At 52.6% G+C, this 25,449-nt stretch overlaps 5 protein-coding genes and 1 pseudogene across 5 annotated transcripts; 3 read left to right on the forward strand and 3 right to left on the reverse strand.

Moving 5' to 3' along the window:
- Positions 1–392: 392 nt before the first annotated feature.
- Positions 393–4,108, reverse strand: SAPIO_CDS4001 (Glycoside hydrolase family 63; the record flags this gene model as incomplete). The annotated part of the gene is made up of 8 exons (XM_016786662.1): positions 393–810; positions 885–2,129; positions 2,219–2,678; positions 2,735–3,362; positions 3,489–3,585; positions 3,652–3,769; positions 3,867–3,905; positions 3,982–4,108. 8 exons carry the CDS (start codon positions 4,106–4,108, stop codon positions 393–395), a joined length of 3,132 nt encoding a protein of 1,043 aa, XP_016643638.1.
- A 2,104-nt stretch (positions 4,109–6,212) lies between these two features.
- Positions 6,213–10,807, reverse strand: SAPIO_CDS4002 (uncharacterized protein; the record flags this gene model as incomplete). Its single annotated transcript, XM_016786663.1, has 5 exons — positions 6,213–6,302; positions 6,387–8,263; positions 8,554–8,910; positions 9,086–9,458; positions 9,989–10,807. The coding sequence occupies 5 exons, from the start codon at positions 10,805–10,807 to the stop codon at positions 6,213–6,215; spliced, it is 3,516 nt and encodes a 1,171-aa protein (XP_016643639.1).
- Positions 10,808–17,136: 6,329 nt separating this feature from the next.
- SAPIO_CDS4003 lies at positions 17,137–18,504 on the forward strand (annotated as a pseudogene; the record flags this gene model as incomplete).
- A 99-nt stretch (positions 18,505–18,603) lies between these two features.
- SAPIO_CDS4004 (uncharacterized protein) lies at positions 18,604–19,497 on the reverse strand (the record flags this gene model as incomplete). Its single annotated transcript, XM_016786664.1, has 2 exons — positions 18,604–19,132; positions 19,280–19,497. 2 exons carry the CDS (start codon positions 19,495–19,497, stop codon positions 18,604–18,606), a joined length of 747 nt encoding a protein of 248 aa, XP_016643640.1.
- Positions 19,498–20,212: 715 nt separating this feature from the next.
- On the forward strand, positions 20,213–21,190 carry SAPIO_CDS4005 (NFU1 iron-sulfur cluster scaffold-like protein, mitochondrial; the record flags this gene model as incomplete). Its single annotated transcript, XM_016786665.1, has 2 exons — positions 20,213–21,013; positions 21,077–21,190. 2 exons carry the CDS (start codon positions 20,213–20,215, stop codon positions 21,188–21,190), a joined length of 915 nt encoding a protein of 304 aa, XP_016643641.1.
- Positions 21,191–22,754: 1,564 nt separating this feature from the next.
- Positions 22,755–25,157, forward strand: SAPIO_CDS4006 (Uncharacterized protein; the record flags this gene model as incomplete). Its single annotated transcript, XM_016786666.1, has 5 exons — positions 22,755–23,016; positions 23,097–23,888; positions 23,956–23,961; positions 24,041–24,075; positions 24,138–25,157. The coding sequence occupies 5 exons, from the start codon at positions 22,755–22,757 to the stop codon at positions 25,155–25,157; spliced, it is 2,115 nt and encodes a 704-aa protein (XP_016643642.1).
- Between the last annotated feature and the right edge of the window lie 292 nt (positions 25,158–25,449).

The following is a 25,449-nucleotide window of genomic DNA, read 5'->3' on the forward strand; positions in this document are numbered from 1 at the left end:
ATCGCCATTCTCGGTGTATCTACCGAACCCTTCCCCAAGGCCTCAAAAACATTGCGCCATCGACTGGATCCTAAAAATAAAATAAAAAATAAAAGTCTTGATTTATTTCCCTTATATGACGTGTTCCTTCTATCCATGTGAGAGAACCTGTACTTGTACGAATGCAAACAACTTACATCCCAAGAAATGCTTCTTCCCGCCCCGTAAGAAAATTACCAAGTCCGCAAACCAATAATACTCCTCCCATCAAGCACAAACCTCATACCCATCCCACAATTCGCCCGGATCCTCCTCCCGTCCCTCCCCCTTCACCGCTCCCACACCGTACCATTCCCTCCCTGTGTCCCCATCTTTCCAAAACAATGCCCCCCCATTCAAACTGGCCCGCCGTCCTAAGGCGTAGCCTCAAACTCCTCCTCCAACTGCTCAATCCCCCCCGCCTCATCCCCCAAAAGCGCCGAATACCGCTCCAGCTGCTCGGCCACATAACTATGCAACCGGGGATCCACCTCCGTCGTCGGCGAAGCAAAAGACGAAGGAAGGCCCTCTTCTTCTTCCTCGACTTCACCGTTGTCGTTGTCGTCAGCGCGGATGCCGAGCCCGACCAGGGATTGGGATTGGGAGGCATCCGATTGGTCGTTGATAAAGTCGCTTCGGGCGCCGATGGATCGGGCCGTGGATGCGCGCCGGAGCTTGTGGGGTTTGGAGGAGGTGGTGAGGCTCAGGGAGGGGCGGCGGATAACTTCGTCGAAGTAGTGGTCGAGGCCGACGGCGGGGGTGCGTGGGGTTTGGGGGAGGCGACAGGACATTCTGTTGCGGATTGGGTTAGTTTTTTTGTAAGGGGTTGCGGACGTGGGGGGAAGGGGAAGAAAATATATACTCACCCTGTATCGTGAATCATCTTCGCGATGAGGCCCGTCCATCCACACTGATGCGTAGCTCCGAGTCCTCTCCCAGAATCCCCATCGAACAACTCGTAAAACCAAAGATAATCCCTCCAGTACGGATCAAAGTCATAAGTATCGTTCCCCCCATTCATACTGCGCCTCCCGTCCTCATTCCTCGTAAACAAGTGCTGAAGCCGATGCTGCAGCTCCTCCGAGACGTGGCCCAGATGCATGTAGTCCCCGCTACCCGTGGGACACTCGACGCGGAACTCTGGTCCATAGAAGAGGTAGAAGCGCTGCAGCGCCTCGACGAGTAGGAAGTTGACGCAGAGCCAAATGGGCCCCCGCCAGTTACTATTCCCACCGAAGAGGTTACTGTCCGAGTCCCCGGGCACGTATGACACACGGAAGTCCTGGCCGTTGACGTTCATCGAGAACGGGTGGTCCTTGTGGTACTTGGAGAGCGAGCGGACGCCGTAGTCGGAGAGGAACTCGGCCGGGTCGAGCATCTTGCGGAGGATCTTCTCGAGCCGGTCCTTGCTCACCATGGCGAGCAGGATGCGGTTGCCTTTACCGCGTTTGCGGATGCTGGCCATGTTTCGCTCGGCGATGTCGCACCTGTTCTTGGTGAACCACTCGACTCTCCTCTTGAACGAGGGGAGCTTGTTGACGAGCTCGGGCTCGAGCGTCAGGGTGGCGTAGAGGGGGATCAGGCCGACGAGCGATCGCACGGGGAGCTGCTGGTTGTGGGGACCGCCCCAGGATATCGCGTCGTAATAGAAGCCGTCCTCTTCGTTCCATAGAGACTTTTCGTCCTTTTGACCAGTCCGGAACGTCATGGCGTCGCTGATGAAGATGAAGTGCTCGAAGAACTTGGACGCGATATCTTCGTATGTCCGCCTATACTTTGCCAACTCGAGAGCGATATTGAGCATGCACAGGCAGTAGAATGCCATCCAGCCAGTACTGTCGGCTTGCTCCAAGACACCGCCGGTGGGAAGAGGCTCGGAGCGGTTAAAGATGCCGATATTGTCGAGGCCGAGGAAACCTCCCTCGAACAGATTCTTGCCTTCCATGTCCTTTCGGTTAACCCACCAGGTAAAGTTCATCAGCAGCTTCTGGAACACGCGTTCGAGGAAGTCTAGATCTTGTCGACCGTGCATTTTCCGCTCTATCTTGAATACGCGGAAGGTAGCCCATGCGTGCACCGGGGGGTTGACGTCCTCGTAGTCCCATTCATAGCTGTACGTAGTAAGTCAGAAACGAACACTTTGTGGTGGAGATATCGCGGAGGAAAGGGAAAAAAAAAAAAAAGGAAAGAAGACACTCACGCAGGAAGCTGACCATTAGGATGACAATACCACTCCCTAGTAAACAAATCCAACTGCTTCTTCGCAAACTCCGGATCAATCATAGCAAGCGTGATACAATGAAACGCCGTATCCCATACCGCAAAGAACGGATACTCCCACGAGTCGGGCAGCGACAAGATGTCGTCGCAGTGCATGTGTTTCCACCGCATGTTTCGGACGGCCTTGCGCTCGCGGGGAGGGGGCGGCTGGGTCGGATCGCCATTTGCCCACTGGTCGTAGACGAAGTAGTAGTGCTTCTTGCACCACAACATGCCAGAGAAGGCCTGCCGCTGGATGTTGCGTAGGTCGTCGGAGATGGGGAGGGGGCTGATTTTGTAGTAGAACTCGTCGGCTTCCTCCTTGCGCCTGTCGATGATGTTGTCGAACTCTTCCTCGTCAAGGAACGGATCGTTTCTCTTCGTGAGGCGGAATCGGACGACTGGGCAGGTTAGAGGAGAAGAAAAAGTAAAGGCGATATACCATCTAGAGACCTACCAGCGCACTCCCCGGGAAGCACACCCCCATCCTCATTAAACGTAAACCAAGCCGCGCACTTCGTCCCCTCCTGCGCGGGATTAACAGCCCCCTTCTCGCCGTCCACGACATATCGATGAAACGCATCCTTGACGTACGGAACCTGGTTCTTGCCCTCATAAAGCAGCTCAAAGTTCGTGTCATTATCGGTAAATATCATCTCGGGAATCACATCGTTCCCCGTCAACCCGACGCCCGGGGATGGCGACATGAGGACGTAGCGCTCACCGAGCTTGTGGTGCTTCGTCTTGACCATGCTTTCAGCGTACATCTCGATGGAGGGTTTGTTCTCGGGAACGTCCCTACCCCATGCCCAGGTGTTCCGGAACCAGACATGAGGGAGGATGTGGAGAGGGGCCGGGTCGGGCCCGCGGTTCCAGGCGGTGACCCGGAAGAGGAGCTCGTCGGGGTCGTCGTCCTCCTTAGCCGTCTCGATGAAGATGTCCCAGTACCTGTCTTCGTCGAAGATGCCAGTGTCGAAGAGCTGGTACTCTCGGTCTTCTTTTCCGCGCTTGGCGTTCTCTTGGATGAGTTGTTCGTAAGGGAACTTTTTCTGGGGGTACTTGTAGAGGAATTTCATGTACGAGTGCTAGATGGGAGGTTAGAAAGGGAAAGCCGCAGCGCAGGTAGGGGAGATGTGTTGCGTACAGTCTAAGACGATGTCAGTTAGCGAGGGCCCCATAACCATGATCCGGGGGCAAGGGAAATCCCTTACCGGTACATTGTCAACATGGAAGTGGGCTTCCTTGACACTCTCACCATGATTTCCCTGGGGATTCGACAGCCCAAATAGCCGCTCCTTCAAAAAGTCGCTAAAAAGACAGCGTCAGAAAGAAGCTCCCCGAAACCGCCTCCCTGAAAGCAGCTCAGACACTCACTCCTCTTCGTTCCAAAACGCAAATGCAACATTCATAAGCGTATGAGTGTCCGAAACGCCAGCAATGCCATCCTCGCCCCATCGGTAAGTGCGAGATCGCGCATGGTCATGTGGAAAGTCTTTTGATCATCCCCGTAGGTCTCGTTAGCTCTCTCTTCGGTCTCCCGACTCTCTTCCGCCCGCCGCCAAGGAGCCGGAATGAATGCTTTTACTTACGCGCCCACGCATCGCCATTCGCGCTATAATCCTCTCGAACTACCAACGAAGAAAAAAAGAAAATCAGCCCGTGTCCCAGTTCCTCCCCGGAGCTCCCACGGCAATCTGTGCTCACCAGTGCCCCATTGCCTCTCGGGTACGTAAGGTCCCCACTTCTTCCAGTACTTGACCTTCTCGCGGTCCTCCTTCAGCCTTTTCTCCTCCCTCGTCAGGAACCCGTCACCGTTTCGCTGGCCACCCATTCTTGACGTCGGATTTTCCAAGTGTCGCGGCGTCGTTTCTTCTGCCAGCGGGTTTGGTTTGGTTTGCTGGGCGGGAGCTGCGAGAGCGCGAATCTAGGACCGTCGTTGTAGATAAGGTCGGTGCAGGGTCAGGTCTCCTACCCGATTGATCCAAAACCCAAGAGCTTGCTTGGGCACCAAGTTTTAGAAAGGACAAAAAGACAAAACTACCTGTACACGAAGGAGACAAGGAAGATGAAACGATCAGGTAGGAATTGAGGATGATTAGGGGGAAAAGAAAGCTAATCAGGTCGACTGCAGGAACGGTGCAGTTGACAACTCGAGCTGCTTCTGACTCGCTTCTTTCTGCCGCGTAAAAGAAGAAGGGGTGGGACGGGAAAAACGCTGATTGATGACGTCTTTTGGAGCTCGTAAATCTCCACAATACTTGTACATTCGGCTGGATTCAAATGGTTCAAGTGTTGGGCTCCTTCTGTTGTGTCAGAAGAAAAGAGGGACTTGAGATGGAGGGTCTCATGTCTTCATTCCTCCGTACTGGTACCTTGGTAACTTTGCACCGTCCTGTTGCGCCTGACTGTTTTGGCTGAACACCTGCTTCCTGTCGTCTTAGTTTGTCCCACGTGAAGATTGAAGAATTGAAGAAATAAGAGGAGCAGATGAATGAGATTGTATCAGATGATGTCTACGAAGTACTCGGGTATGAGTCTCGATCTATTATCCATTGAATAGTATAAACGGAACATATTGTAATCATGGTAGAACTCGATGATTATAGTACATCAAATTTGATGCCTGTCGAAACAGTCGTTCCTCAAGGGTCAACTCGAAACCCTCCATGTATTCGTACTCGGTTCTACTTCGCAGCTCTAGTTCCTAGTGTAGTTCCTGGCCTGGCCAACCTCGTGGTCGCCAAAGTATCATCGATAATACCAAGACCATTGTTGCCAGCTGCGACCTGGTTCAGCTGCGACTTGGTTCATTACTTCGGACATTTATTTCACCTCCGAGACCCCTAAAACCTCGAGAAGAGAAAAACTACCCAGAGCCACTTATCGTACACGCACATATAAATATCAACCACACGCAAAGCGCAAGACAAGATCGTGAAAAGTCTTACTATCGAGATACTTACAGTAAGCGATGATGATTGATGATGGCTTACTCAACAACCACTAGTTTTGCCTAGACTAGTATATCTCTACGAAGTAGTCCATCTCGCTCAGGGACTAAATTCCTAGCTGAACTGAAGAGGCTCGGTTCCTCGCGGTTCCCGAGTGGTCGTGATAGGAAGCAAGATAACGATGTTGAATCTCGCACAAAGATCCGCAGATCCATTCGCCTTTGGCACCCACAGCCATCTTCTCCGATCAGCATCATCTTCAAAAGAGTCTAACTTTCGAAACCGCACAATCCTTATTAAAGGGGTATATTCTAAACTGCTACAGCATCACCAATGAATCCTCCAATAAATGCCCTCGACTCGAATCCCCTATCCTCTCTCTCTCGTCTCTCATCATCTCCAACTGTCATGACCCTCCTTATTCCTCTCTCCTCATCTCAAACATTATCCAACCATATAATATATATATCTCCCATCCCTCCCACTCACAACATCCATAATCCTCATGCAAAAATAGAACATCCATCCCAGCCTATTCCTTGGCCCCCGAGGTCCCAGTCCTAGGTTCCAATGCATATATATATATCAAAACAAAACCCCAAGATTAATCTGTTCCCAAATTCCTCCAAAAAAAAAGTATCCAGAAATTTTTGTGTGTCTCCCTCGTGAGAAGAGTGTATATATATAAAACAGAACCAAGAAAATTTCAGAACCTCGTAAAGACAAATGATGGGCCGCCCAAAAAGAGTAACAGAAAACAGAGGCTACATAAACCCAAAAAAAAAAAAAAAAAAAAAAAAAAAAAAAGGAAACCTGTGCTGGACCGTCGTGGTGGCACTCTTCGGTACGTTGTCGCATAAGCGCGTTGTGTAAAAAACCAGGCTAGAATCGCCTCAATGCCCCTCGAAGCCTCTATCGAGAGGGAAAAACACTAAACAGGTCGTCGAGGAAAGGTGGCCGGATACAAAGTATACCAAAGCACCCTTACTTCGCGAACCAGGGAAACTTCTTCTTCCCCGTCTCCGAAGGTCCCCCAGTTGGAGGCTCGACCTGGATACTCCTCTGGTAAATCTCCTATATTCAAAGAAGATCGTTAGCACTGGAATTCGTCCTCGTAAAAGAAAGGGGAGAAAGGAAGAAGAAGAAGGAAAAACCCACCTCCTCATCCGTCGGCATCCTACAATCCAAAATCAACTCTCTCGCACTAACATGCTTCCCCAACTTCCCATACGCCGTCCCCTGACTCTTCATAATCGGCAGCAACACCTCCCCCAAAACCTCAAACTTCTTCCAATTGATCCGATCGCCCTTGGGCCCCACCAGCGTCTTGCTCCCTTCCTCGGCCGAGACTAGATCCCTCCGGTGCAGGGGGATGAAGGGAATCCGGGGCAGGGGGGAATTCTCCCACGCGAGCCGGTATGCGAAATGGCTCTTCTGCGTGCCCATGAGGATGACGAGACGCGCGAAGTTCTTCTGCACATCGGCGGGGATCAGGGCGCGGGTCTGGGCTAGGCGGTGGATGGCCGTGCCGTTGATGCCAGCTAGGACGGCGGCTAAGCCGTTGTAGTTGTTGAGCTGGCGGAGCCGCATGGCGACGTTCATGAACTTCTCGAGCATCTGCGCACGGTGCTTGGGTTTCTCGCGCAGGAGGATCATGTTGGCGACCCATTTCGCCACGTGGTTGAAGTGGTTGATCATGCGGTTGACGCTCTTGAGGCTGCGGCATCTCGCTTTCTCCTCCGAAGAGAGGGCCACGTGGCGCACGAAGTCGCGGATGCGGATCGACGAGAACATGATCCAGTCGATGCGCGTCATTTCCTCCGCCACGTCCTCGTCCGGGATCGCCATGAAGCTGTGGTACCGCGCCTTGTTCATCGGCAGGTGGCCATCCGAGGGTTCGAGCCGCGACGCTTGTCGCTCGTACTCTTCGTACTGGTGGATCTGGCTGTGGCCAGCGAAGTTGCTGACGGCCGATCCGTCGAGGCCGAAGCCGCCTCCCGAGACGGCGCTGGATCCTCGGCGATCGCCGCCCCCGCTATCCATGGGGTCGTCGTCGAGCCGTAAACTGCTAATGCCGCTAAACGACTCCTGCATCAATGAGGACGAGGAGGACGAGTTGGAAGAAGGCGATGCCGAAGACTCCTTCCCGGCAGTACTCGCGGGATCTTCAACCGGATCGCATTTCGCCCACCACGTATCGTCGTCCTCCACTACATTACGTTCGAGATAGCGCCGAATCTGCTGCGCAGACGTAAAGAAGATAGGCTCCGTCGACAGATGTTTCACAAACTCCTGTAGATTCCGCTTCGTCGACGGCCGCGCGAAATCTCCAGGGTACAGCGAGACCCACTTGGCCACCACCTCGATCATCCTCAGCTGCGTCGCCGTCTTGGTCAGGTAATGCGACGTTCTATCGTCCCTCACGCGGTCCAGCCGGTCGAGGATTGCCGAGAACAGTCGCGACGGCGGTGCGAACTGCCGGTACAGACACAGGAATATGTCGGAAAAGCTGTGGTCGGCCTTGGTCATGCGCTGTGCCACCAGCCTGTCCACGAGCTCGTCGAAGCTGACGCCCGGTATCTTGGCGGGCTTCTCCTGGAGGAGGCCATCCTCGTTGCGCTGCAGGATGGGTATGTCGTCGGAATATCGATACGATTCGCCGTCGGACTCGTCCATGTCTAAAAAGGAATTGTGGACAGCCAGGTCCAGCCTGATGCCCGGGGTACGTAATTGGCTCGACACGCTCTGCGACGCCCCATCCACAGGCTCGCCCCCGAATGTGCCCGAGGGCGTCGTCGAGGGGGAGTAATCGAGTCGCGGACTGTGGCGCGATGACCCCTGGTTGTGGCCGCCGCGGTAGTGCTCGCCGGATATCGGAGGGTTCGGGAAGCCACGCAAGAGCGACAGGTCGGAGCTGGCGCGGCTGTGCTTGCTCTGTTGGCTATGCGGTCTACCGCCGGTAGGATCGAAGGATGCGTCGAGCTGGGCGACTGATGCTGCGCGGCGACGTGATGTTGCAGCCTCGGCGATTGCTCCTACGGAATGGAAAAAAAGGCACGGCGTTAATTATTTTGGTCTCTCTCTCTCCTTCTCTCTCGGGGTCGCGTGCGGTCTCTTCTCTCTCTCTCTCTGTCTCCTATATCGTGGGGTAAGGGAATGGGGAATGAATCATATTATCGTTTTCTCTTTCTATTTGTCTTCTTCCAATTTTTTTCTGAGGCGGTCTAAGACGTATGTGGCACAAGGAGAGGAAAAAAAAAAGCCGGGACCATGTGGAGGGAACAGCCATTAGCCGGGGGGGACGATCATTGGTAATGGAACTTACCCTTGCGATTTGAGATTACTGTGCGGAGAATAGTGTTGAGGCATGCACGAGAATGTTCAGGTTTATTAGAGGAGATGTTGTAGTTGGCCACACAAGCCTTGAAAAGATCGTGATTGGCCATGCCGTCGGCGTCGACCTGCCTTGCATTCTCTGACGCATCACATTTGCACGCGACGAGAATGGACGGCAGCCCCGAGTTTGTAAGGGCAGCTATAGCAGCGGGCAGGCAAATTCTAATATTAGTGATCTGCAACAAAGCCAAACGTTCAGGTGGAGCATGAATGATCCATGGGGCGGGTGTGCGGGCGCGAGTCCGGGGGTGTTCACCACCCCTCCCATTCCAGCTTAGGCCAATCGCTGCCGAAACGAGAGTTATAGGGCCTCGCCTATAGGGAGGGGAGACAAATTATGGGACGCAAACATGATCACAAGGCCAAGAATATAAAAGGGGGGAGGGGAGTGGAAAAGCAAGGGGATAAGATGCAAGGAGAAGATGGAAAGGGGGAGACACGAAAAGGAAGATCGTATTTACCCAACGTCCTCGGCAAATCCATTATCGTCTCCTTATTCGTAACATCGTACAAGATCAAGGCTCCATCGACTCGCGGCAAGATGTGCCCGTTCATCTGCTTGGGCCACTGTATGGGCTGCGAAGGTGCCATGTCAAAGTGTTCCAGGTCGAGCTCGAGGAGGGTCACGGCGTAGTTTTGGTTATCGATGATCATGCGGAGATTCGACGAGTTAGAGATGGGCGGGCGCGACAGGCCGAGGACGCGCTGGACGAAGGACGACTTGCCAACGCCGCGGGCGCCGATGATGGCTATGTTGAGGGCTTCCATGGCGGGATTTGGATCGGTATTGGTATTAGAATGGAGGTTGGGATTGGTATACGAGGTCGGGTGGCTCTGGAGGGAGATGCGGAGAGGCTCTCGTCAGTTATGCACACCATCTTCGGGTGGCCGAGGATCGAGGGGACAGCGCAACGGCGGAATCGAGACGTGGCATTTGACAGAGGAAATAAAGGAGAGATCTGGACAAGCGAAAGAGATGCGAGAAAGGAAATCAGATGGGAAGAATGAAAGGAAACAAGGAGGATCCCCCCACTCCAAGAATGGAAGGTCGGTCAGATGCGGTTTGAGGATGGAATCAATTCAAGTTGATGCATTTCTAGGTTTGGGAACATGACAGGTCCCGAGGAAAAGGGAACACGAAGCGACGGCGTCGATGGAGTTAATGGGAAGGATTTCGGGTATGCGGGGTAGCGCGAAGTTGGAGACCAGTGGTCGTGCCTGCCTCGTGGCGGATGGTGGAGCCAGGCGGGTGCAAATGTGTTCAAATTGGTTGATTTGATGGGGCCAGAAAATAGAGCGTGGGAAAAAGAGAGAGAGAGAGAAAGGAAAGAGGGAAAAATAGCGCTAAGTGTACATGGACATACCCGAAGTGGACCTGCGATTGTGGCAGATTGGAAAACCCCGATGGTCATAGACTCTCGACGAGGCGGCGGCCGCTTGTATGGTTGATCCGGAACATTCGCATCAGGGGCGTGAGGGTGCGGGCGATGGTGTCCGTGTCCGTGTGCAAGGTGAGGAAGCGACAGTTTGGTTACGGGCTGCTCGTCGTCGAAGTCCTCTTCGTCGCTGCTCTGGTGGTCGACAACGAGGTCGAGTGCGTCGAGGATAGAGTTGGCGTTTCGAAGCAGGTGGACCTCACCACTGTTACAAGTTCCAATTCCGACCCCTTGCTGTGGCGCGTGCTGTTCGTACTGTTGGTACTGGTGCTCGTGCTCGTGCTGGTGCTGCTGCTGGTTCCAGAGCGGCGGGGCCTCCTCATCCGAGACGGCAAGCTTGTCGGCGGCAGCGTTGCCGGAAATCGTCTGCTCTATTCCGATTCGGCCTGCTGCGTCTGCGTCGTCCTCCTCGTCGTAGTGGTGGTCCGAGTGGTGCGCGCCGACGTCACGCAGCTTCTGGAAGAAAGGATCGTCGAGGATGGAGATGACGGAATCGCGAAAGGTCGGCGACGGGAGACACGAAATGGTAGACACGGGTCTCGAGTTGACCGTGGTTACCGACAGGGCCGGGGAGAGGAGAAAGTTGGAGGAATCATGGTCGAAGAGGGAACGTGGGGTGTCTGATTGACGCGCTTGCGACGTGGTTTGAGATGAGCTGCCCTCCGACATCCTGTGCGAGAGGAGGGTGAGTGTGAGGGCGCGGGTGCGAGCCTGAGCCCGGGCTTCGTCGGTCATATCCGACGTCATTTCAGCTGTGCCCTATTTTTCGCTGGCTCGCTCGTGTTGGTTTGTTGGCTTGAATTGCTTCAAGCTACTACTACACTGCTAGTGGGTAGTTCAAAACCATGGAAAATTGAAATAAAACAACCCTCCAGAAACGGCTTTACTCTTCCCGTCTCTCCCGCCGTTGTTCATTCCTCCTCCCCCAAAAGGAGAGTCAGTCAAACCGGACAAGAGATAGCGAGAGAAAGAAAATTGACAATAATAAAAAATAAAATAACAAAGGAAGAGAATCGAACGAGACCGGGGTGGGATCGGAACTTGAAGGGGGAAAGCGAAGCGGGTCCGGCTCCAAAAACTCGGGAACTTATTTCGCGGTTGATATCGACATATACAGGTGGGAACTGTCTGCATCTGCGTCTGCGTCTGCGTCTCCGTCTGCGTCTGGATACGAAGGAGTCCGGACCCGTTCCTACCAGTTTCTTTCAAACATTACCCCGAGCTGATGAAGATGTTGCCTCTTCCTTGCTTCGTGAAGCGTCTCGTCGGAGTCGAAATTCGGATTCGGTCTACGAATCTAGCAGGCCGAGAGGTTTTGGCAGGTCCAGTCGAGTCTGAGATTTCGTGGAGGTCGAGAAGACGAAAGAAAGGAACAAATGCTGCCCGCTCTCCGTGGTGAAACCGATGAATGAATCAGTTGAACGAAAGATTAAGACGCGCAGAGGTTTCCTTTCCCCCTTTTCTTTATGGTTCATGGGATACGAAACCCGGAAGAACCAAACAACGGATTTTTCAACCCCGGGTTAAGATTCACAGGGTTGAGTTTAGTTTAGTTTGCTGATGACAGCATGCAACGGCGAAAACAAGGTAGTATTATTAGTATATATCACTAAGTGCCGATTCGATTCTCTTGCCCCCCTGTGTTGCTTCTTTTTGCTCTTTTTTTTTTTTTCTTTCTTTTTTGTTTTCCAAGGATCTTGGCGGTCAAAGGGGCGGGTTCAATTTTGATCAATGTCGCGTTTCCAGGATGTCGCCGGGGCCCGGGTCCAGGCTGGCAGGCCTAGACCTTGTCCCGGCCGAAAAGGGACCAAGGAACCAAAGCCGCGGGCGGACAGGAACAAGAGGATGCCAGGATTGAAAATGGAACGATGTTCTAGCAAACATTTTTCCTCTAGCAGGAAAAGAAGAAGGCTCTAATATGCTTCCAAGTGCTTTCGGACAACCCGCACCGCGGGGGTCAGATAGATCTCTGCATACACTAGGATTTAGTTCTCAGTGTACGAGTGGGTGGACAAAAACTATGCCTTAAAGCGGCGGCCTCCTCAGGTCTGTCCGCCCTCATTCTCTCCCCGGCAGGCAGCTTCGAGAATCGAAGAATCAAGGCGACGCGGAAACAAAAGTCTCCCCGTCTTTTTCCTGCCCCCTGCCCTCTGCCGGTGCGTTGCCACCTCTGAGATTACAGCTGTCCAGGGTCGCTGTCGATGACCGGGCTGAAGACAGAGGCAGGCTCTGTGCTCGACTGCTCCCGCTCGCCTCACCCAGGACGGCAGTAAACGGTAGGTTGCTTTTATGTAGTTTTTAGCGTAAAGCTAGGTAAATTAGTACTGGCGCGGTACATTTGCAATTATAGCACGAATCTTCCCTTTCATAGTCTTGAACAATTAGAAACAAAAGTATCAATTTGGCCACTTGCCCACTTGCCCGCAAAGTGTACTCCATCCTTCCGCTTCCTACTTTATAATCTCCGAACCAGGAGATTGGGACTTGTTTCTTCTTGCCGAGTCATGCCCTCAGAGACAGTCTCATTGAGAGGCTAGTTTCTAGGTAGGCAACCAACCAGTCAATGATATCATACGGCAAGCCGACCCTGACCATGAACATCAGACAAGACGGTAATATTTGAACATCATGTCAAGAAAAGGACATGACGGCTGTCCTCAAGGAATACTTTTCGAAGGAGCTGAGGTACTTCATCATGTTCAAACGACCTCCGAGGACAAATTACAAGTACATAGGATAGTGCGCTTAGGTTAAATTAAGCCCTCAAGATGCTCCCTGACAGCTGGGAAAACCCCTGTCAAGCCGAAGATTAGCGTTGCGACTCTCGGTAAGCGGGTGCAACTGTCAACATTTAGTGCTGAACAATGGAGTCAATGGACCCTGGCTGCTCAGTCCGCCTGGCCAAGCCCTGCAGCACGAGTCATTAATGCAAGCATTCCGTCATGTGTACAAGTCCTTGTCCACGATATGCTAGAAGACAGCAATCATCGACTTCTTCGTCAAGCCATTAAGTCATGTTATGCCCTAGTTTCCGCCATTTACGAAGTAATCTACTTCGTACAACAACTTGAGTACATTGAGATATGCGAGATCTTGGAGCAAGAACAGCACCATCGAAGATATCAATGTATTATTCTGCATCGTTAAGAGTTATGTCAGTGTGTTATACTCCGCAGCTGGCATCGACAGGTCTGTTCACACACTGTGTTCCTGTACCGTGTTCTTTGGGCTGCTCCAGCGTGGGCTTGTACGAAGTAGACAGTACGAAGCAGACTGAAGTGGTTGTTCAGATTGATTAATGTTCAATAGATCCCAAGTAAACTAGTTGTGCTAGATTACTTGTACCAAAGTTACTTGAGATTAGCACGCAATTGTGCAGCGCTGATCCAGATCATCAATGTGTATCATTGCATTCTAGCGTATTTGTACTAGTGTAGTATGTATAAGTGCCCTCTCTGGTTCCTCGACCGGCATGGCTTCTCTATCAAGACGGTCAGCGACGACGAGTTGGTAAGGAAGGACAATGTCGGATGGATATATGATGCAGCAGCGTTGCACAGCGAAGAAGCCGTCTAAGACCGTCCACGGCGGATAGTGTCACAGCGGTAGTACCGCATGCATTCCCCAGCATCGATGTCGGTGATTCCTGATGAAGTGTGCAAATTGGACCTCGGGCATTTATGTTTCAAGTTTTTCAACTGCTCAATAATACTACGGTAACTAAACTAACAATATCCTATGTGTTTCTCTTCGAACCCCTGTCGCTATGAAATTCTCCGACTTCATGGAAAGGAGCAGGCAACGAAAACTAGGAATCATAGAACTGGCTGGTTCCTCGGATTGGCAAAGGCCCGGTGCCGAGACTCGCAATTGAGTTTGATTAGAATCACACGAGTGGCGTTCCTCAACATCTTCGACGCGGCAAGAGCCAGGCTTCCTAATCGTTGAAGAGCGTCGGGTTGACTCGGCTGCTACGCCAAAAAGCCACGGCCGACAAGAGTTTTATGGTACCTTTGTAGGTCTCGACAGAAATGAATCCCGACTCCCCCCACAAAGTCCATTCGGCCCCGTCCTCTGTATACTCTTGAGCAAAAGATGGCGTCGTTCCTCAGAGAGCTCCACGTTTCAACGAAAATCCGTTGGATGGCGTACATAAATCCAACTTCGTAACGCAGAGCTGAGCCGCATACACACCGGATCACTGCATCTCGGGTGCCACAGCATCCTGCAGGAACCGCTCGTCTTTCAGGGTTTAATGCCTCGAACTAGTGTAGTGTACTTCGTACATTATTCCTGCCTTGAACGGAGATCAGTCCAGCATAACTTTCTAAACAAGGCTATGGCCAACTACTTCGTACACTCATCCATGTCGTCTCGTTCCTCGTAAGGCTGAAATTCTGTTTCAAGTTGAACTGCAAAGGCTGTCCGTATCTCCATCTGCGCCAGTCTCCTGGGTCCCGGACGTGAGCTAGTTCCACCCCAGCAAAGCATGTTAGTATTGTGAAGATTTATTCTCGTTCCCTCGGCCTGTCCGAGAAAGTAGCCGAATCCTATCCCGGGAGAGTTGACTTGGAGTCACTACAAGAAGAGATGACAGAGCCAGTCCGTGGGGATTGAAAAGAGACAGCCGTATAAGCTACCACAGTTATAATACATGTCTGACTGGAAGAAGAGGGATGATTCTACATGGAGGACAACAAGTCGGGACCAGGTTTGTAGAAAATCCGGTCGGCTTCTCGAGTCCCCGTACCTTGAAACCTCAAGGCCTGTCTGCACCCCCTCCCTGCGTCGGGATGAATCCCGGTGCTGGACTAACACCATGAAGTCTCCGCGGCATATGCTCGCCATCACCACACAGCACTATGGCATTGTCAGTAGAACAGGTGAATTGGTAGTTTATCTAGGGGATCAAATTCCTTTGGAGAATGGTAGATCAATTGATGTGAGTTCGTGGTTGGAAGACGGAGAATCAGTCCCCCCCTCCCTTCCCCCCAACAAAATGAAGAAGGAGGAAAACAAAGTTGCGAAAAAAAAAAAAAAAAAAAATTCACGGTTTCGAACGTATGACGCCTTGTTCAGGTCTTGACACGAGCGCTCGTAGAGGTGCAGCCACCTGGAGCTACCCGATACTGACCCAGCTTTTGATCCGGGGCTATAAGGCTTCATCGTTTGTCCGAGGATGTGGTGGTTACGGGCGGCTCCTTCCAATCCCCGTGGTTTCTCCTTATTTTCAGTCACAACTGCCCCCCGGCGGGCAAAAGGCCTCTATCCGTATTCGACTCTTCAGTCGTCAATCCTCAATCTGTCCTCATTTCAATGAACATATGGCAGTAGATCCGATGGCTGTGTGGAATGAGGAGCGCAGCTGGTGGCAAGCTGATACTCCGTGCCGTAGAGCCTTGAGCAGACGGTATGATACAACGACGGCAGAGGAAAGCGCATTGTCTACAGCAAATCCAAGCTATGCGACTCGGCTGTAAATCCGGAAGCCGGAAATTGCGTAGGAATATTGGCGCCGCCTCCCCTCGCTATCAAGGTGAATTTCCCCTCCTTAAGGAGCTAAAGTATGAAGTCATGCATCTCCCTTTCGTCAGTGTGGGAGTCAAGTCTTGGTAACGGCTTAGGATGCGCGACAGCTTAAGATTTATTCTGTCCCTCTCCAGCAAGGCTGGGAGGAACCGAGGCGGACTACCTCGGTAGGCGTCTTGGTTATACGTCCTGGACATAAATGGGGCCCGCTGGATTCGACGACTGGTATGAAGGCTGGATTGATCGAGATAACGAGACGGTCTAGATCCTTTCTTGGTACCGTACGAAGTAGTCTCGGCTGGGCGTTTCCCGCCAAACGGGGGTATCTAAAGAAGTAATATGAATCTCAATGTTCATTATAGATGTTAAATCATAAGCTAACAATCGATTCTACCAAATAGAAGAGTCTGTGGCTGTAACTGTTCAACTGCTTTCCTCACGAGTGATAGAAAAGAATTTCTATTCGCTCGAGTTTATCTCGTCCTTGAATTGGATCCACCCCAGAATGGCCCAGGCCAGGCAAGGCCTCATCTCTTTGTGGCGCCAAGAACAAGTCCCGGCATTTCTTTGGCCTATCCTATTCTCTCCTCGTCCCGCCGACGCCGTAGGCCGGGAAGCCCGTTCGCTGCCGTCGGTGCCGGGGGAGGCAGCAGTCTTCGGGTGGGAAGATGCGCGAGTCCCCCCCGGACGCCAAGTAAATTCCAACATGGACTTGTCAATCCCGTTCTCAACTTCAATCTCCAATGGGCCATTCTCAGTTTTTGTCTAGCAACTTCGATTCGTACAATCTGAACCTCTCAGAAACTCCAAGATCGACATTTGCACACCAAAGATACATGCGCAGAGCACGCAATCATCCGCACAACAGAAACTTTTGCCATCTCGCCATCACGCACAAAGGGCTCAACCTTAAATCCCAACACCATGTCTCCCCCGTCCAACGAAAATCCCCCAAAAACTCTCCTCCCACGCTAACCAAATAGCCTTCGGCGCCGGCCCAACCAAAAACATGCGCGGAACGCCATGTACGCCAACATTCTGGGGAGAAGGATCTCTCTCGTTGCCCTTGACGGTACTAGAGCGTGCTGTGGGGCTAAGTTCCCCGTGGAGTGAGTAAAAAGCATACGATTTTTTTTCTCCTTCTCTTACCCACCCGCAGATCGGTTCCCTCCTGGAGATAGACGTAGTAGGATGGGGACTTTTTTAGGGGACGGCCATTGATGGGAAAGGGGTCACAGACCATTCATGACGCTTTTTGACTCTTGTGGAGAGACGGTTGGCGTAAGATCGAGGAAAGAGGCGGATCCTTTTACACGTTTGGATCGGACTCGCCTCTTACTTGGAGTTCAGCCTTGGCGGGTATGTAGATAGCGAGAGATAGTGAGAGGGCTGATAAATACAAATCGGAAGAGTGCTTATATTCCCTCCCACCTTTCCACTCCCATTCAACCCTTCCCTTTTCTTCTCAAAATCATAGAAAATATATCTCCTCATCTCGACAGATAATCCACCCCCCACATTATCTACACCCGTAACTGGGATCCATCATGACCTCCCAAGGAAACTTCGCCCCCTTCCTCGGCCTCCACCCCTACGGCCCCAAATCCACCAAACAACAACATCTCCAAGCCCTCCAATCGAACAGCCGACGCCCCTTCGACCCGGAGGATCTCTACCAACGCCTCCTAGGCGTCGTGGCCGAGCGAGAAGCCGCAGAGGTACGGCACAGGATCAGGGGCATCGCGGCGGAGTACCCCCGACACCTCCCGGACCTTCCCGAATCCGATGAAGAATACGAAGAATCTGCTACTCCTACGGAACCTTCTTCCGAAGGATCAACCGAGAGAGAATCCCTCGAGCAGCCGTTGGGGTTCAGATCGTCGAGGGCGAGAAAGGCGCAGTTTGACAATTTTACCTGGAAACAACCCGACCGTTCCAAGAAGGCGGCGAGCGTGCCCGAGCTTAGAATCGACACGGTATGCCCCCTTCGCTCCGAATCTGCCGACGTCAAGTCGCCCTCTTTGGTGCCGCCCCCTAGCACTGCGAATAGAGCCTCTGGCGTCGAGGCACCACCTGCTTCAGCCTTCCCGCCTTCCCGCCGTGCTTCCGTCAATGTGGCCAGCCTTAAGTCGGCGCCAACGACAAAAGTCACGGGTCCCTCCCCCACCTTGAGGCGTGTCTCCCACGATGCACGTTACATTCCTCAGCAAAGACATTCTCCTGCCCAGTTCGGCACCACTGCCGCCCCCCCAAGCAGCATGATGGCAGATGACCGAGTCGTACCCCGGCAGAGGCCACGCCGTGGGTCTATGCAGTTCTTCGGAGAACCCGATGCGTCGATGGCCTCCCCCACCACACAGAAGCGTCGTTCTCCAATCAGAGCTTCTCAAGGCGTCTGGGATGGAATCCAAGAACCTACCATCCTCGAATCCGGCACCGCTGCGGCCGAGGCCAAGAAGCTAAACAGGCGAACGATGATAGAGTCACCGTCAAAACCCATGTCCACCCATGAAATGGGGACGTCCGCGCGACGTATGAGCACAGGTGATATGGGCGAGACGCGGGACAAGCCGACCGGGAAGGCCCCACGGGCGGGAGCCAGTTCTAAGGGAGCATCGGGGGATCCCTCAGTTCCCTATATTTGGAGAGACCACCATGCCGACTGGACCCATGGCGACGAAGATGACAGCAAGAAGCGAAGGTCGAGTCGGCTGCTGCGGAGGTTTGGCCTTGGCAGGAGGTCCTCACACGATAGTTCTGGAGCTTCATTTGAAGAGGCCAGTGATGACACGAACGAGGGCAGCCGCGCCGCCTCGCGCCAAGCCCTCGAGGTGCCCGAATCGCCCAGGTCGCCAAGGATCAAGTCTCTGTGGCCCTTTAGGAGGTTATCAACACACCTCAAAGAGCACCACTAGGGGGGAGAGGCGGTCGCATTTATTCCCACGGTCAAATTTGACAAAACATTACCATCACAACAACGGTTAAAACCTTCCCTCGAAAACCAAGTTTCCCCTTTAATCCTTGGACCGACGAGTCTCGGCAGCCACAAAATTTCTGAGCAGCTCGTTATCCTGATCCGCCAACCTCTTCTGCACCGCGCCCTCACCCTCTTCTCTGTTCGAGAGAAGATGGAGCACGAGCTCCTGATACTCGCGTACGGCTTCGCCTTCCTCCCCAGCGGCTTCCCTCGCGCGATGAAGGGCTTCTTTACCTCTCCGTATACCCGTGGCTCGACTCCAGATTTCCTTTTCAAGGCGACGACTCTCGGACGGTCTTCCGCCCAAGAAGGCCGGCGGTTGGGTGGTGGGTTGCGACGGTGGTTGCGTGGCAGCGTGGATCTGAAGCAGTTGGTCGGGGAGATGAGGATATTTTTTAAATAGCATTTGTAATTTTTCGGAAGATTCGAGGACGCCGAAGGGGTTAGACGGGTCGATTTTTGGTTTCTCGGCGTTTTTGGGCGTTGGGTCTAAGGGCAGTGCTTGGGGTGGTTCGGGGTCGGGAGGGTGGTTTTCTCGGTGTGTTTTGTTGCATGCTACTGAACAACTAGATAGCGGCGCGTCAAAAGTGCGCAATGATTAGAACATTTGAAATGGAGATTGAGCTTCGTAAACGGAGCCGCGTGTGGAAATGGGTAATTCTCAGGCGTAGGTGCCCAGCAAGACGGGGAAGAGAATGGGGAGGGGCACTCACTATGGCATGCGACACCTAGGACATTTGTATTTTCCGACATTGACGTTGCAGATTCCGCAGACTCCAGATCTAGATGCGTTCGCTGTTGAGGCGGGCTCCGTAGAACTTCGTTTTTTTGAGTTCGTAGGGATGGCCGGCGCGTTTGAATCTGGTGATGTTTCGCCCATGTTCGCCTTGCCCTCCTCAGGTCGTGTCTCAGGATCTGCCGGGTTTGGCATTTCGATTGGTGATTGTGAGAGCTACAACTGTGAATATAGCAATGATAAGCCTAGCAAAAGTTGAAGGGGTTCTGAATATTATTTCTGGGGATGTGAAGGTGTAGGTAGAATCAAGGAAGAGAATGAGGATGTGTTGTGTTGTCTGTTGTGATCGGGAGAAGGAGCAAAGCTTGGTGGTTTTTCTCTTGCAGAACTTCACATGCGAAGCTTTTTTGTCCCTGAAAAGACCCCAAATCAAAGCTCCGGAAGGATGAAGCTGATTGGCTCTGTGAAAGTGGGAGATTCTGTTTGCAGGAAGATGGCAAAGATAAAAAGCAAGTCAACATGTACCGAAGCACAGACCAATGAAGGGTGGGATTTGTCTCTAAAGTACAAAGTACGAAGTACAACTCGTTTGTATTACTTCTGGGTTGCGTCATAAAATATTTTTTCCATTCAACGCCTCTCAATTACTAATAATATTTCCCAGCACTTCGGTCCAAGTCGGCCTATCAAATAAGAACTTCCGGGCGCACCTTTTGGAAAGGCGGACGGAATTCCTCCCGGATTGCAACAACACTTCCTCGGAGATACTGTCGCCAGAGCAAGGATCAATCTTCGGCATGGCCTTATAACCAAGATAACCACATAAACATCTCTCCCTTGCTACTCCTAAACACCATCAATTGATACTTGCCACGCAATTCAAACCTGCCAGAAATCGTCATTAAGAATCATGGCCTCGCGAACAAACCCCAGATCCGCTCTGGGCCTGCTGGCCAGGACAAAGCAATTCGTCCAGATACCCAAGAATGCGACCACAACCTCCCGCAACGTCGCCCGACAGCTTCACACTCGGACGAGACCCGCGGCCCCCATCCTATCGGCGACGACAAGGCCAAGGTTATCATCCCGAGCCACGACTCCCGCGCTCGCGGGCGCACTCCTTCGTCCCCAGGGCGCCCGCACAATCTTCATCCAAACCGAGCCGACCCCCAACGCCGACGCCGTCAAGTTCGTCCCCAACCACCGCGTGATCCCCGAGTCCATCAACGTCCCGTACATCGAGTACCTCAACCCCCGGAGTACCATCTCCCCTCCCTACCCCTCGCCGCTGGCCGCGAACCTGATGAACGTCGAGGGTGTGACGTCGGTCTTCTACGGCACCGACTTCATCACGATCACGAAGGACCCCGACGCGAACTGGGCGCATATCCGACCGGAGGTGTTTGCGCTCATCACCGAGGCCGTGACGTCCGGACAGACTCTCGTCAACACCGTAGAGGGCAAGGATGGTGCTAGCGCCGCCGAGGAGGATAGCCTCGCCTATGACGAGAACGACAGCGAGGTCGTGGGGATGATTAAGGAGCTCTTGGACACTAGGATAAGGCCGGCGATCCAGGAGGATGGTGGCGATATCGAGTATCGTGGGTTCGAGGACGGGTATGTCTCTTTGAAGCTGCGTGGGGCTTGTCGGACGTGCGACTCGAGTACTGTTACGCTCAAGAACGGAATTGAGGGCATGCTTATGCATTATGTGAGTTTTGACCTTCCCTTTGTGGGTTGTGTGCGTGAATCAATACATACTAACCTGTCGCAGATTGAGGAGGTCAAGGGTGTACATCAGATCCTCGACCCCGAGGAGGAGATTTCCATGCATGAATTTGCCAAGTTTGAGGAGAAGCTCAGGAACCAGCGGGGCTCCCAGGAATAAGAAAAAAGGATGCAAATGCTGCTTGAATTCCGGCAACAAAGCCAGGAACCGCCGCCGCTGGCTGTCGTGGTAGACGACCACCAAGGGTGTGCAAACACTTAAAACTGTATCGATACCCATGGATAGAGGGAGGTCAACAACCAAAAGCTAGAACTGCATATGATACGATGAGAAGAAGAAGATATATGAGAATATAGGGATATAGGGAGGTCCATCACGGAGACAAGCGGAATTGTACTATTACATTGAATCTTAGCTCGACTCTCCCAATATCGTATGCGCCCATGTCCGGTAGACCCGCGAATAATTTCATCCGAACTCAGTGATCCCGGCCTTGAAGGAAGGAGCTCCGCTCAGCGCCTTCCTTGCCACGATTCATAGGGAACACCTCCGCAATAGCTTTATATATGAGATCCCGAAGAGAACTTCCAACCGAGCAGCTCAAGCAGTGATGACACTGCGACCAATGGCCAAGTGGTCAATGGAGCGCTCAGAAGGTTAGAAAATTGCAATTTTCGTAGCTACGCGACAAGCTCTCAGTGATTCGATCCCGAGGGCGAGCGCGAGCGAGCTTTTTGCAATTCTTTTTCCTTTTTCCTTTTTTATTTTTTATTTTTTATTTTTTATTTTTTATTNTAGACCCGCGAATAATTTCATCCGAACTCAGTGATCCCGGCCTTGAAGGAAGGAGCTCCGCTCAGCGCCTTCCTTGCCACGATTCATAGGGAACACCTCCGCAATAGCTTTATATATGAGATCCCGAAGAGAACTTCCAACCGAGCAGCTCAAGCAGTGATGACACTGCGACCAATGGCCAAGTGGTCAATGGAGCGCTCAGAAGGTTAGAAAATTGCAATTTTCGTAGCTCGCGGCAAGCAACCAGGAGTTCGATCCTGGGAGCGAACCCCGAGCGAGCTTTTTGGTTTTTCATCTTCCTTTAGTTTTATTTATTTATTTATTCTTCTCGTTCACTCTACTGCATCCTCCTTTATTTACTTCTCCGAGTTCAATTTGATGTAGGAAAAGACGAAACCTATATTATTCTACTCAATCGCCGAATCGGCGCTGAAACTACGCATTACACGCCATCCCAAGACCTCAGCTTAACATGTCCGAACCCGTGTACACCACGAGCTCTAATAACCAGGCGAAGGTTTATGTCTGGATAGGAGGGGTTCTTAATAGAACATGGCTGCAGAGAGAATAGAAAAGGCCGCTCTTCTGCGCAGGCTCATTCGGGTAAATACAGCAACCACACGGACGATGTCGTTGATGTGGCGGGTACCCGGGTCTTTATACATGCTCCAACTTTCTCCGCACTGGAAATGCGGGATTGGACTTCCTCATCCTCGAGGAAATTATTCACGGGAGAACATATTACAGGATGCGGGCTGTGGAGCGTGGGAACTTGAGCTTAGCCGTGGAATTGGAGAAGACATGACGGGAGGTGCACTATGTAAATGCTCCGCTAACCCGCTTTCTTCTCAATTGAAGATGTCCTGAGGTCAAAGTTACCTCAATTTGCGTGAGAGAGGTGCGTCTGGCGTGAGATTGGAACGAAGCTATGAAGGGTCTCGTGCTCGTTTGTGTAGCTGTCCTGGCCGTCTCTTCTGCGGCGGTCATCGACAGGCAGAAAGTCGTTCGCGCATTCAATCCCAAACGAACGAGAAGTTCAGAGGAAACACCATTGCAGGTTGGAAATGGCAACTTTGCCTTTGGCGTCGATGTGACGGGCTTACAGACCTTTAAGCCGTTCGCGACCATGTCGACGTGGGGATGGCACAAGTTTGCGCTCCCAGAGACGGAGAACCAGACGTCGCCAGAGGGTGAGCTCTAAACACCAATTGCCACTCGGAGGTACGAGAGCCGGTCGTACTGACATGAAAAACTCATGCGGGATTTACAGAGTTCAAGGGCGTCGAGTGGGATACCCACGGAAGACCAGTCTTCTACAACCAGCCTAACGAAGACCAACCCGATCTCTCCAACTGGCTCCGCGAGAACCCCCACCGCCTCAACCTAGGAACCCTCGGCTTCTCATTCGCAGATGACATTTCCGAGGACGATCTCACATCAAAGACCCAAACGCTCGACCTCTGGACCGGCCTCATCACCTCGTCCTTCGAATATAAAGACACCCCCGTAACGGTCCAAACAGTCGCAGACCCATATTCCGACACCGTTGCCATCACCGTCGACTCTCCCCTCCTCGCAACGGGAGCCCTCCAACTCTCCCTCGACTTCCCATACCCTGTGAACGAAAAGTTCAACGCACCTTTTGTGGGCGTGTACAATCAGAGCGAGCTCCACAACGTCACTCTCCGCAACATCGGCGACCAGAGCGCCGAGGTACGGCATGTCCTCGACGAGACGGCTTATAGTGTTTTTCTGCGCTGGGAAGGGGATGCTACGGTCTCTGGTCCACTGTATGAGCGCACGCACACGTATTTACTTCGGGGCTGGGGGGAGACCTTGAGACTGACGGCTACGTTTGCGGAAAGGAAGGTTTGCGGAAAGGCGGCGTCGGTGGAAGAGATTACGGAGGCGGCGGAGAGATGGTGGGGGGATTTTTGGGAGAAGGGCACTTTTGTGGATTTGACGGCGACGGGGGCGGAGGATGCGAGGGAGGTGCAGAGGAGGGTTGTGTTGTCGCAGTATTTGGTTGCCGTGAACTCGGCGTCGGATTTACCTCCCCAAGGTAGGGATGCTCTCATTCTTTCGTTCATCCATATATCGAGATATATTGAGTACTAACTCGCCGATAGAGTCTGGTAAGAACACAAAGAATGAGCTCTCCAAAGCCGCAACAGGAGATCTATTGCGTGGCTCGCAACTGACATGTCTCTCCAGGTCTCGTCAACAACGGCTGGTATGGCAAGTTCCATGTAAGTCTTCATCCCTCTACATGTCCGTCAACGAAATCACTTCATATCCTAATAATAGCAAGATGGAAATGTACCTCTGGCACGCCCTCCCCTTCGCCCTCTGGAACCACTGGCCCCTCCTCAACCGCTCCCTCTCCCACGTCTACCCAGACCTCCTCCCCGCCGCCCTCAACCGTGCCTCAACCCAAGGCTACAAAGGCGCCCGGTGGGGTAAGATGACCGGCCCCGACTTCAACGACGCTCCCGGTGAGATCAACTCGCTTCTCATCTGGCAACAACCTCACCCCATGTACTTTGCCGAAACTGAGCACCGCCGAGCAGTTTCTTCTTCAGAAGAGGAAGGCGCCGTGCTGGAGAAATGGGACGAGATACTTTCCCACACCGCCGACTTCATGGCCTCCTTCGCCTGGTGGAACGAGAAATCCGGATTCTACGATCTAGGTCCACCCGTGTATCCCGCCTCCGAAAATACGGACCCCAGACTCACGCGTAATCCTACCTTCGAACTCGCCTACTGGCGCTTTGGTTTCGACATCGCCATCCTGTGGAAAGAACGCCAAGGTCTTCCTACACCCCAGGAATGGCTCGACGTACGCGACAACCTTGCGCCCCTTCCAACCGTCGATGGAACGTTCCCCGTATACGAAGGCGTTCCCGACATGTGGGTTTCCAACGCAACAACCATGGACCACCCCGCCATGACGGCCATCTACGGCCTCCTCCCGCCGCCGTTATCCGGCCCCGAACTAGACCTCGAGGTCGTGCATCGTACGGCTGAGCACGTCAAGGAATTTTGGGATCTAGATCAGTCGTTTGGTTGGGATTTTCCTATGCTTGCCATGAACAGCCTGAGGTTGGGAAATGTGGCTGATGCGGTTGAGTACCTCTTGCACCCGACTTTTGCCTTTGATGATGCTGGGTATCCTCTGGGTGGGACGAGGGTGCCCACGCCGTATTTTCCTAGCTCGAGTTCTTTTTTGATTGCGGTTGCTATGATGGCTGGGGGTTGGGAGGGGGAGGAGGGTGCGCATTTTCCGGAGGACTGGGAAGCTGTTGCGGAAGGATTTAGGCCGACTTTGTGAAAACTCGGGCCTGTAATATGCTCCGTATCTTCGAAAGGGCGAGACTACTATAGTGTTTCGTTTGTGTCATTTCTGAGGAACAAGATTTCAACTTCGGTTGGTCAGATCTGTAGCCCGTGGAAGAGGTGAGGCAATCTCTGATCTATGTGACTGTAAAAGGACCATGCCAATCCTCTCCGAGTGACTTCTCGAACTAGACACTATTAGCGTCAGTTCCCATAACCATGGGATGCTACTCGTAACGGGTCATCCACCAAGGGGTTCTCCAGACACATCTAAAGATCTATAACAT

The sequence above is a fragment of the Scedosporium apiospermum genome (genome assembly GCF_000732125.1).
Source record: "Scedosporium apiospermum strain IHEM 14462 chromosome Unknown SEQ_SAPIO_0090, whole genome shotgun sequence".
NCBI classification, from domain to species: Eukaryota; Fungi; Ascomycota; class Sordariomycetes; order Microascales; family Microascaceae; genus Scedosporium; species Scedosporium apiospermum.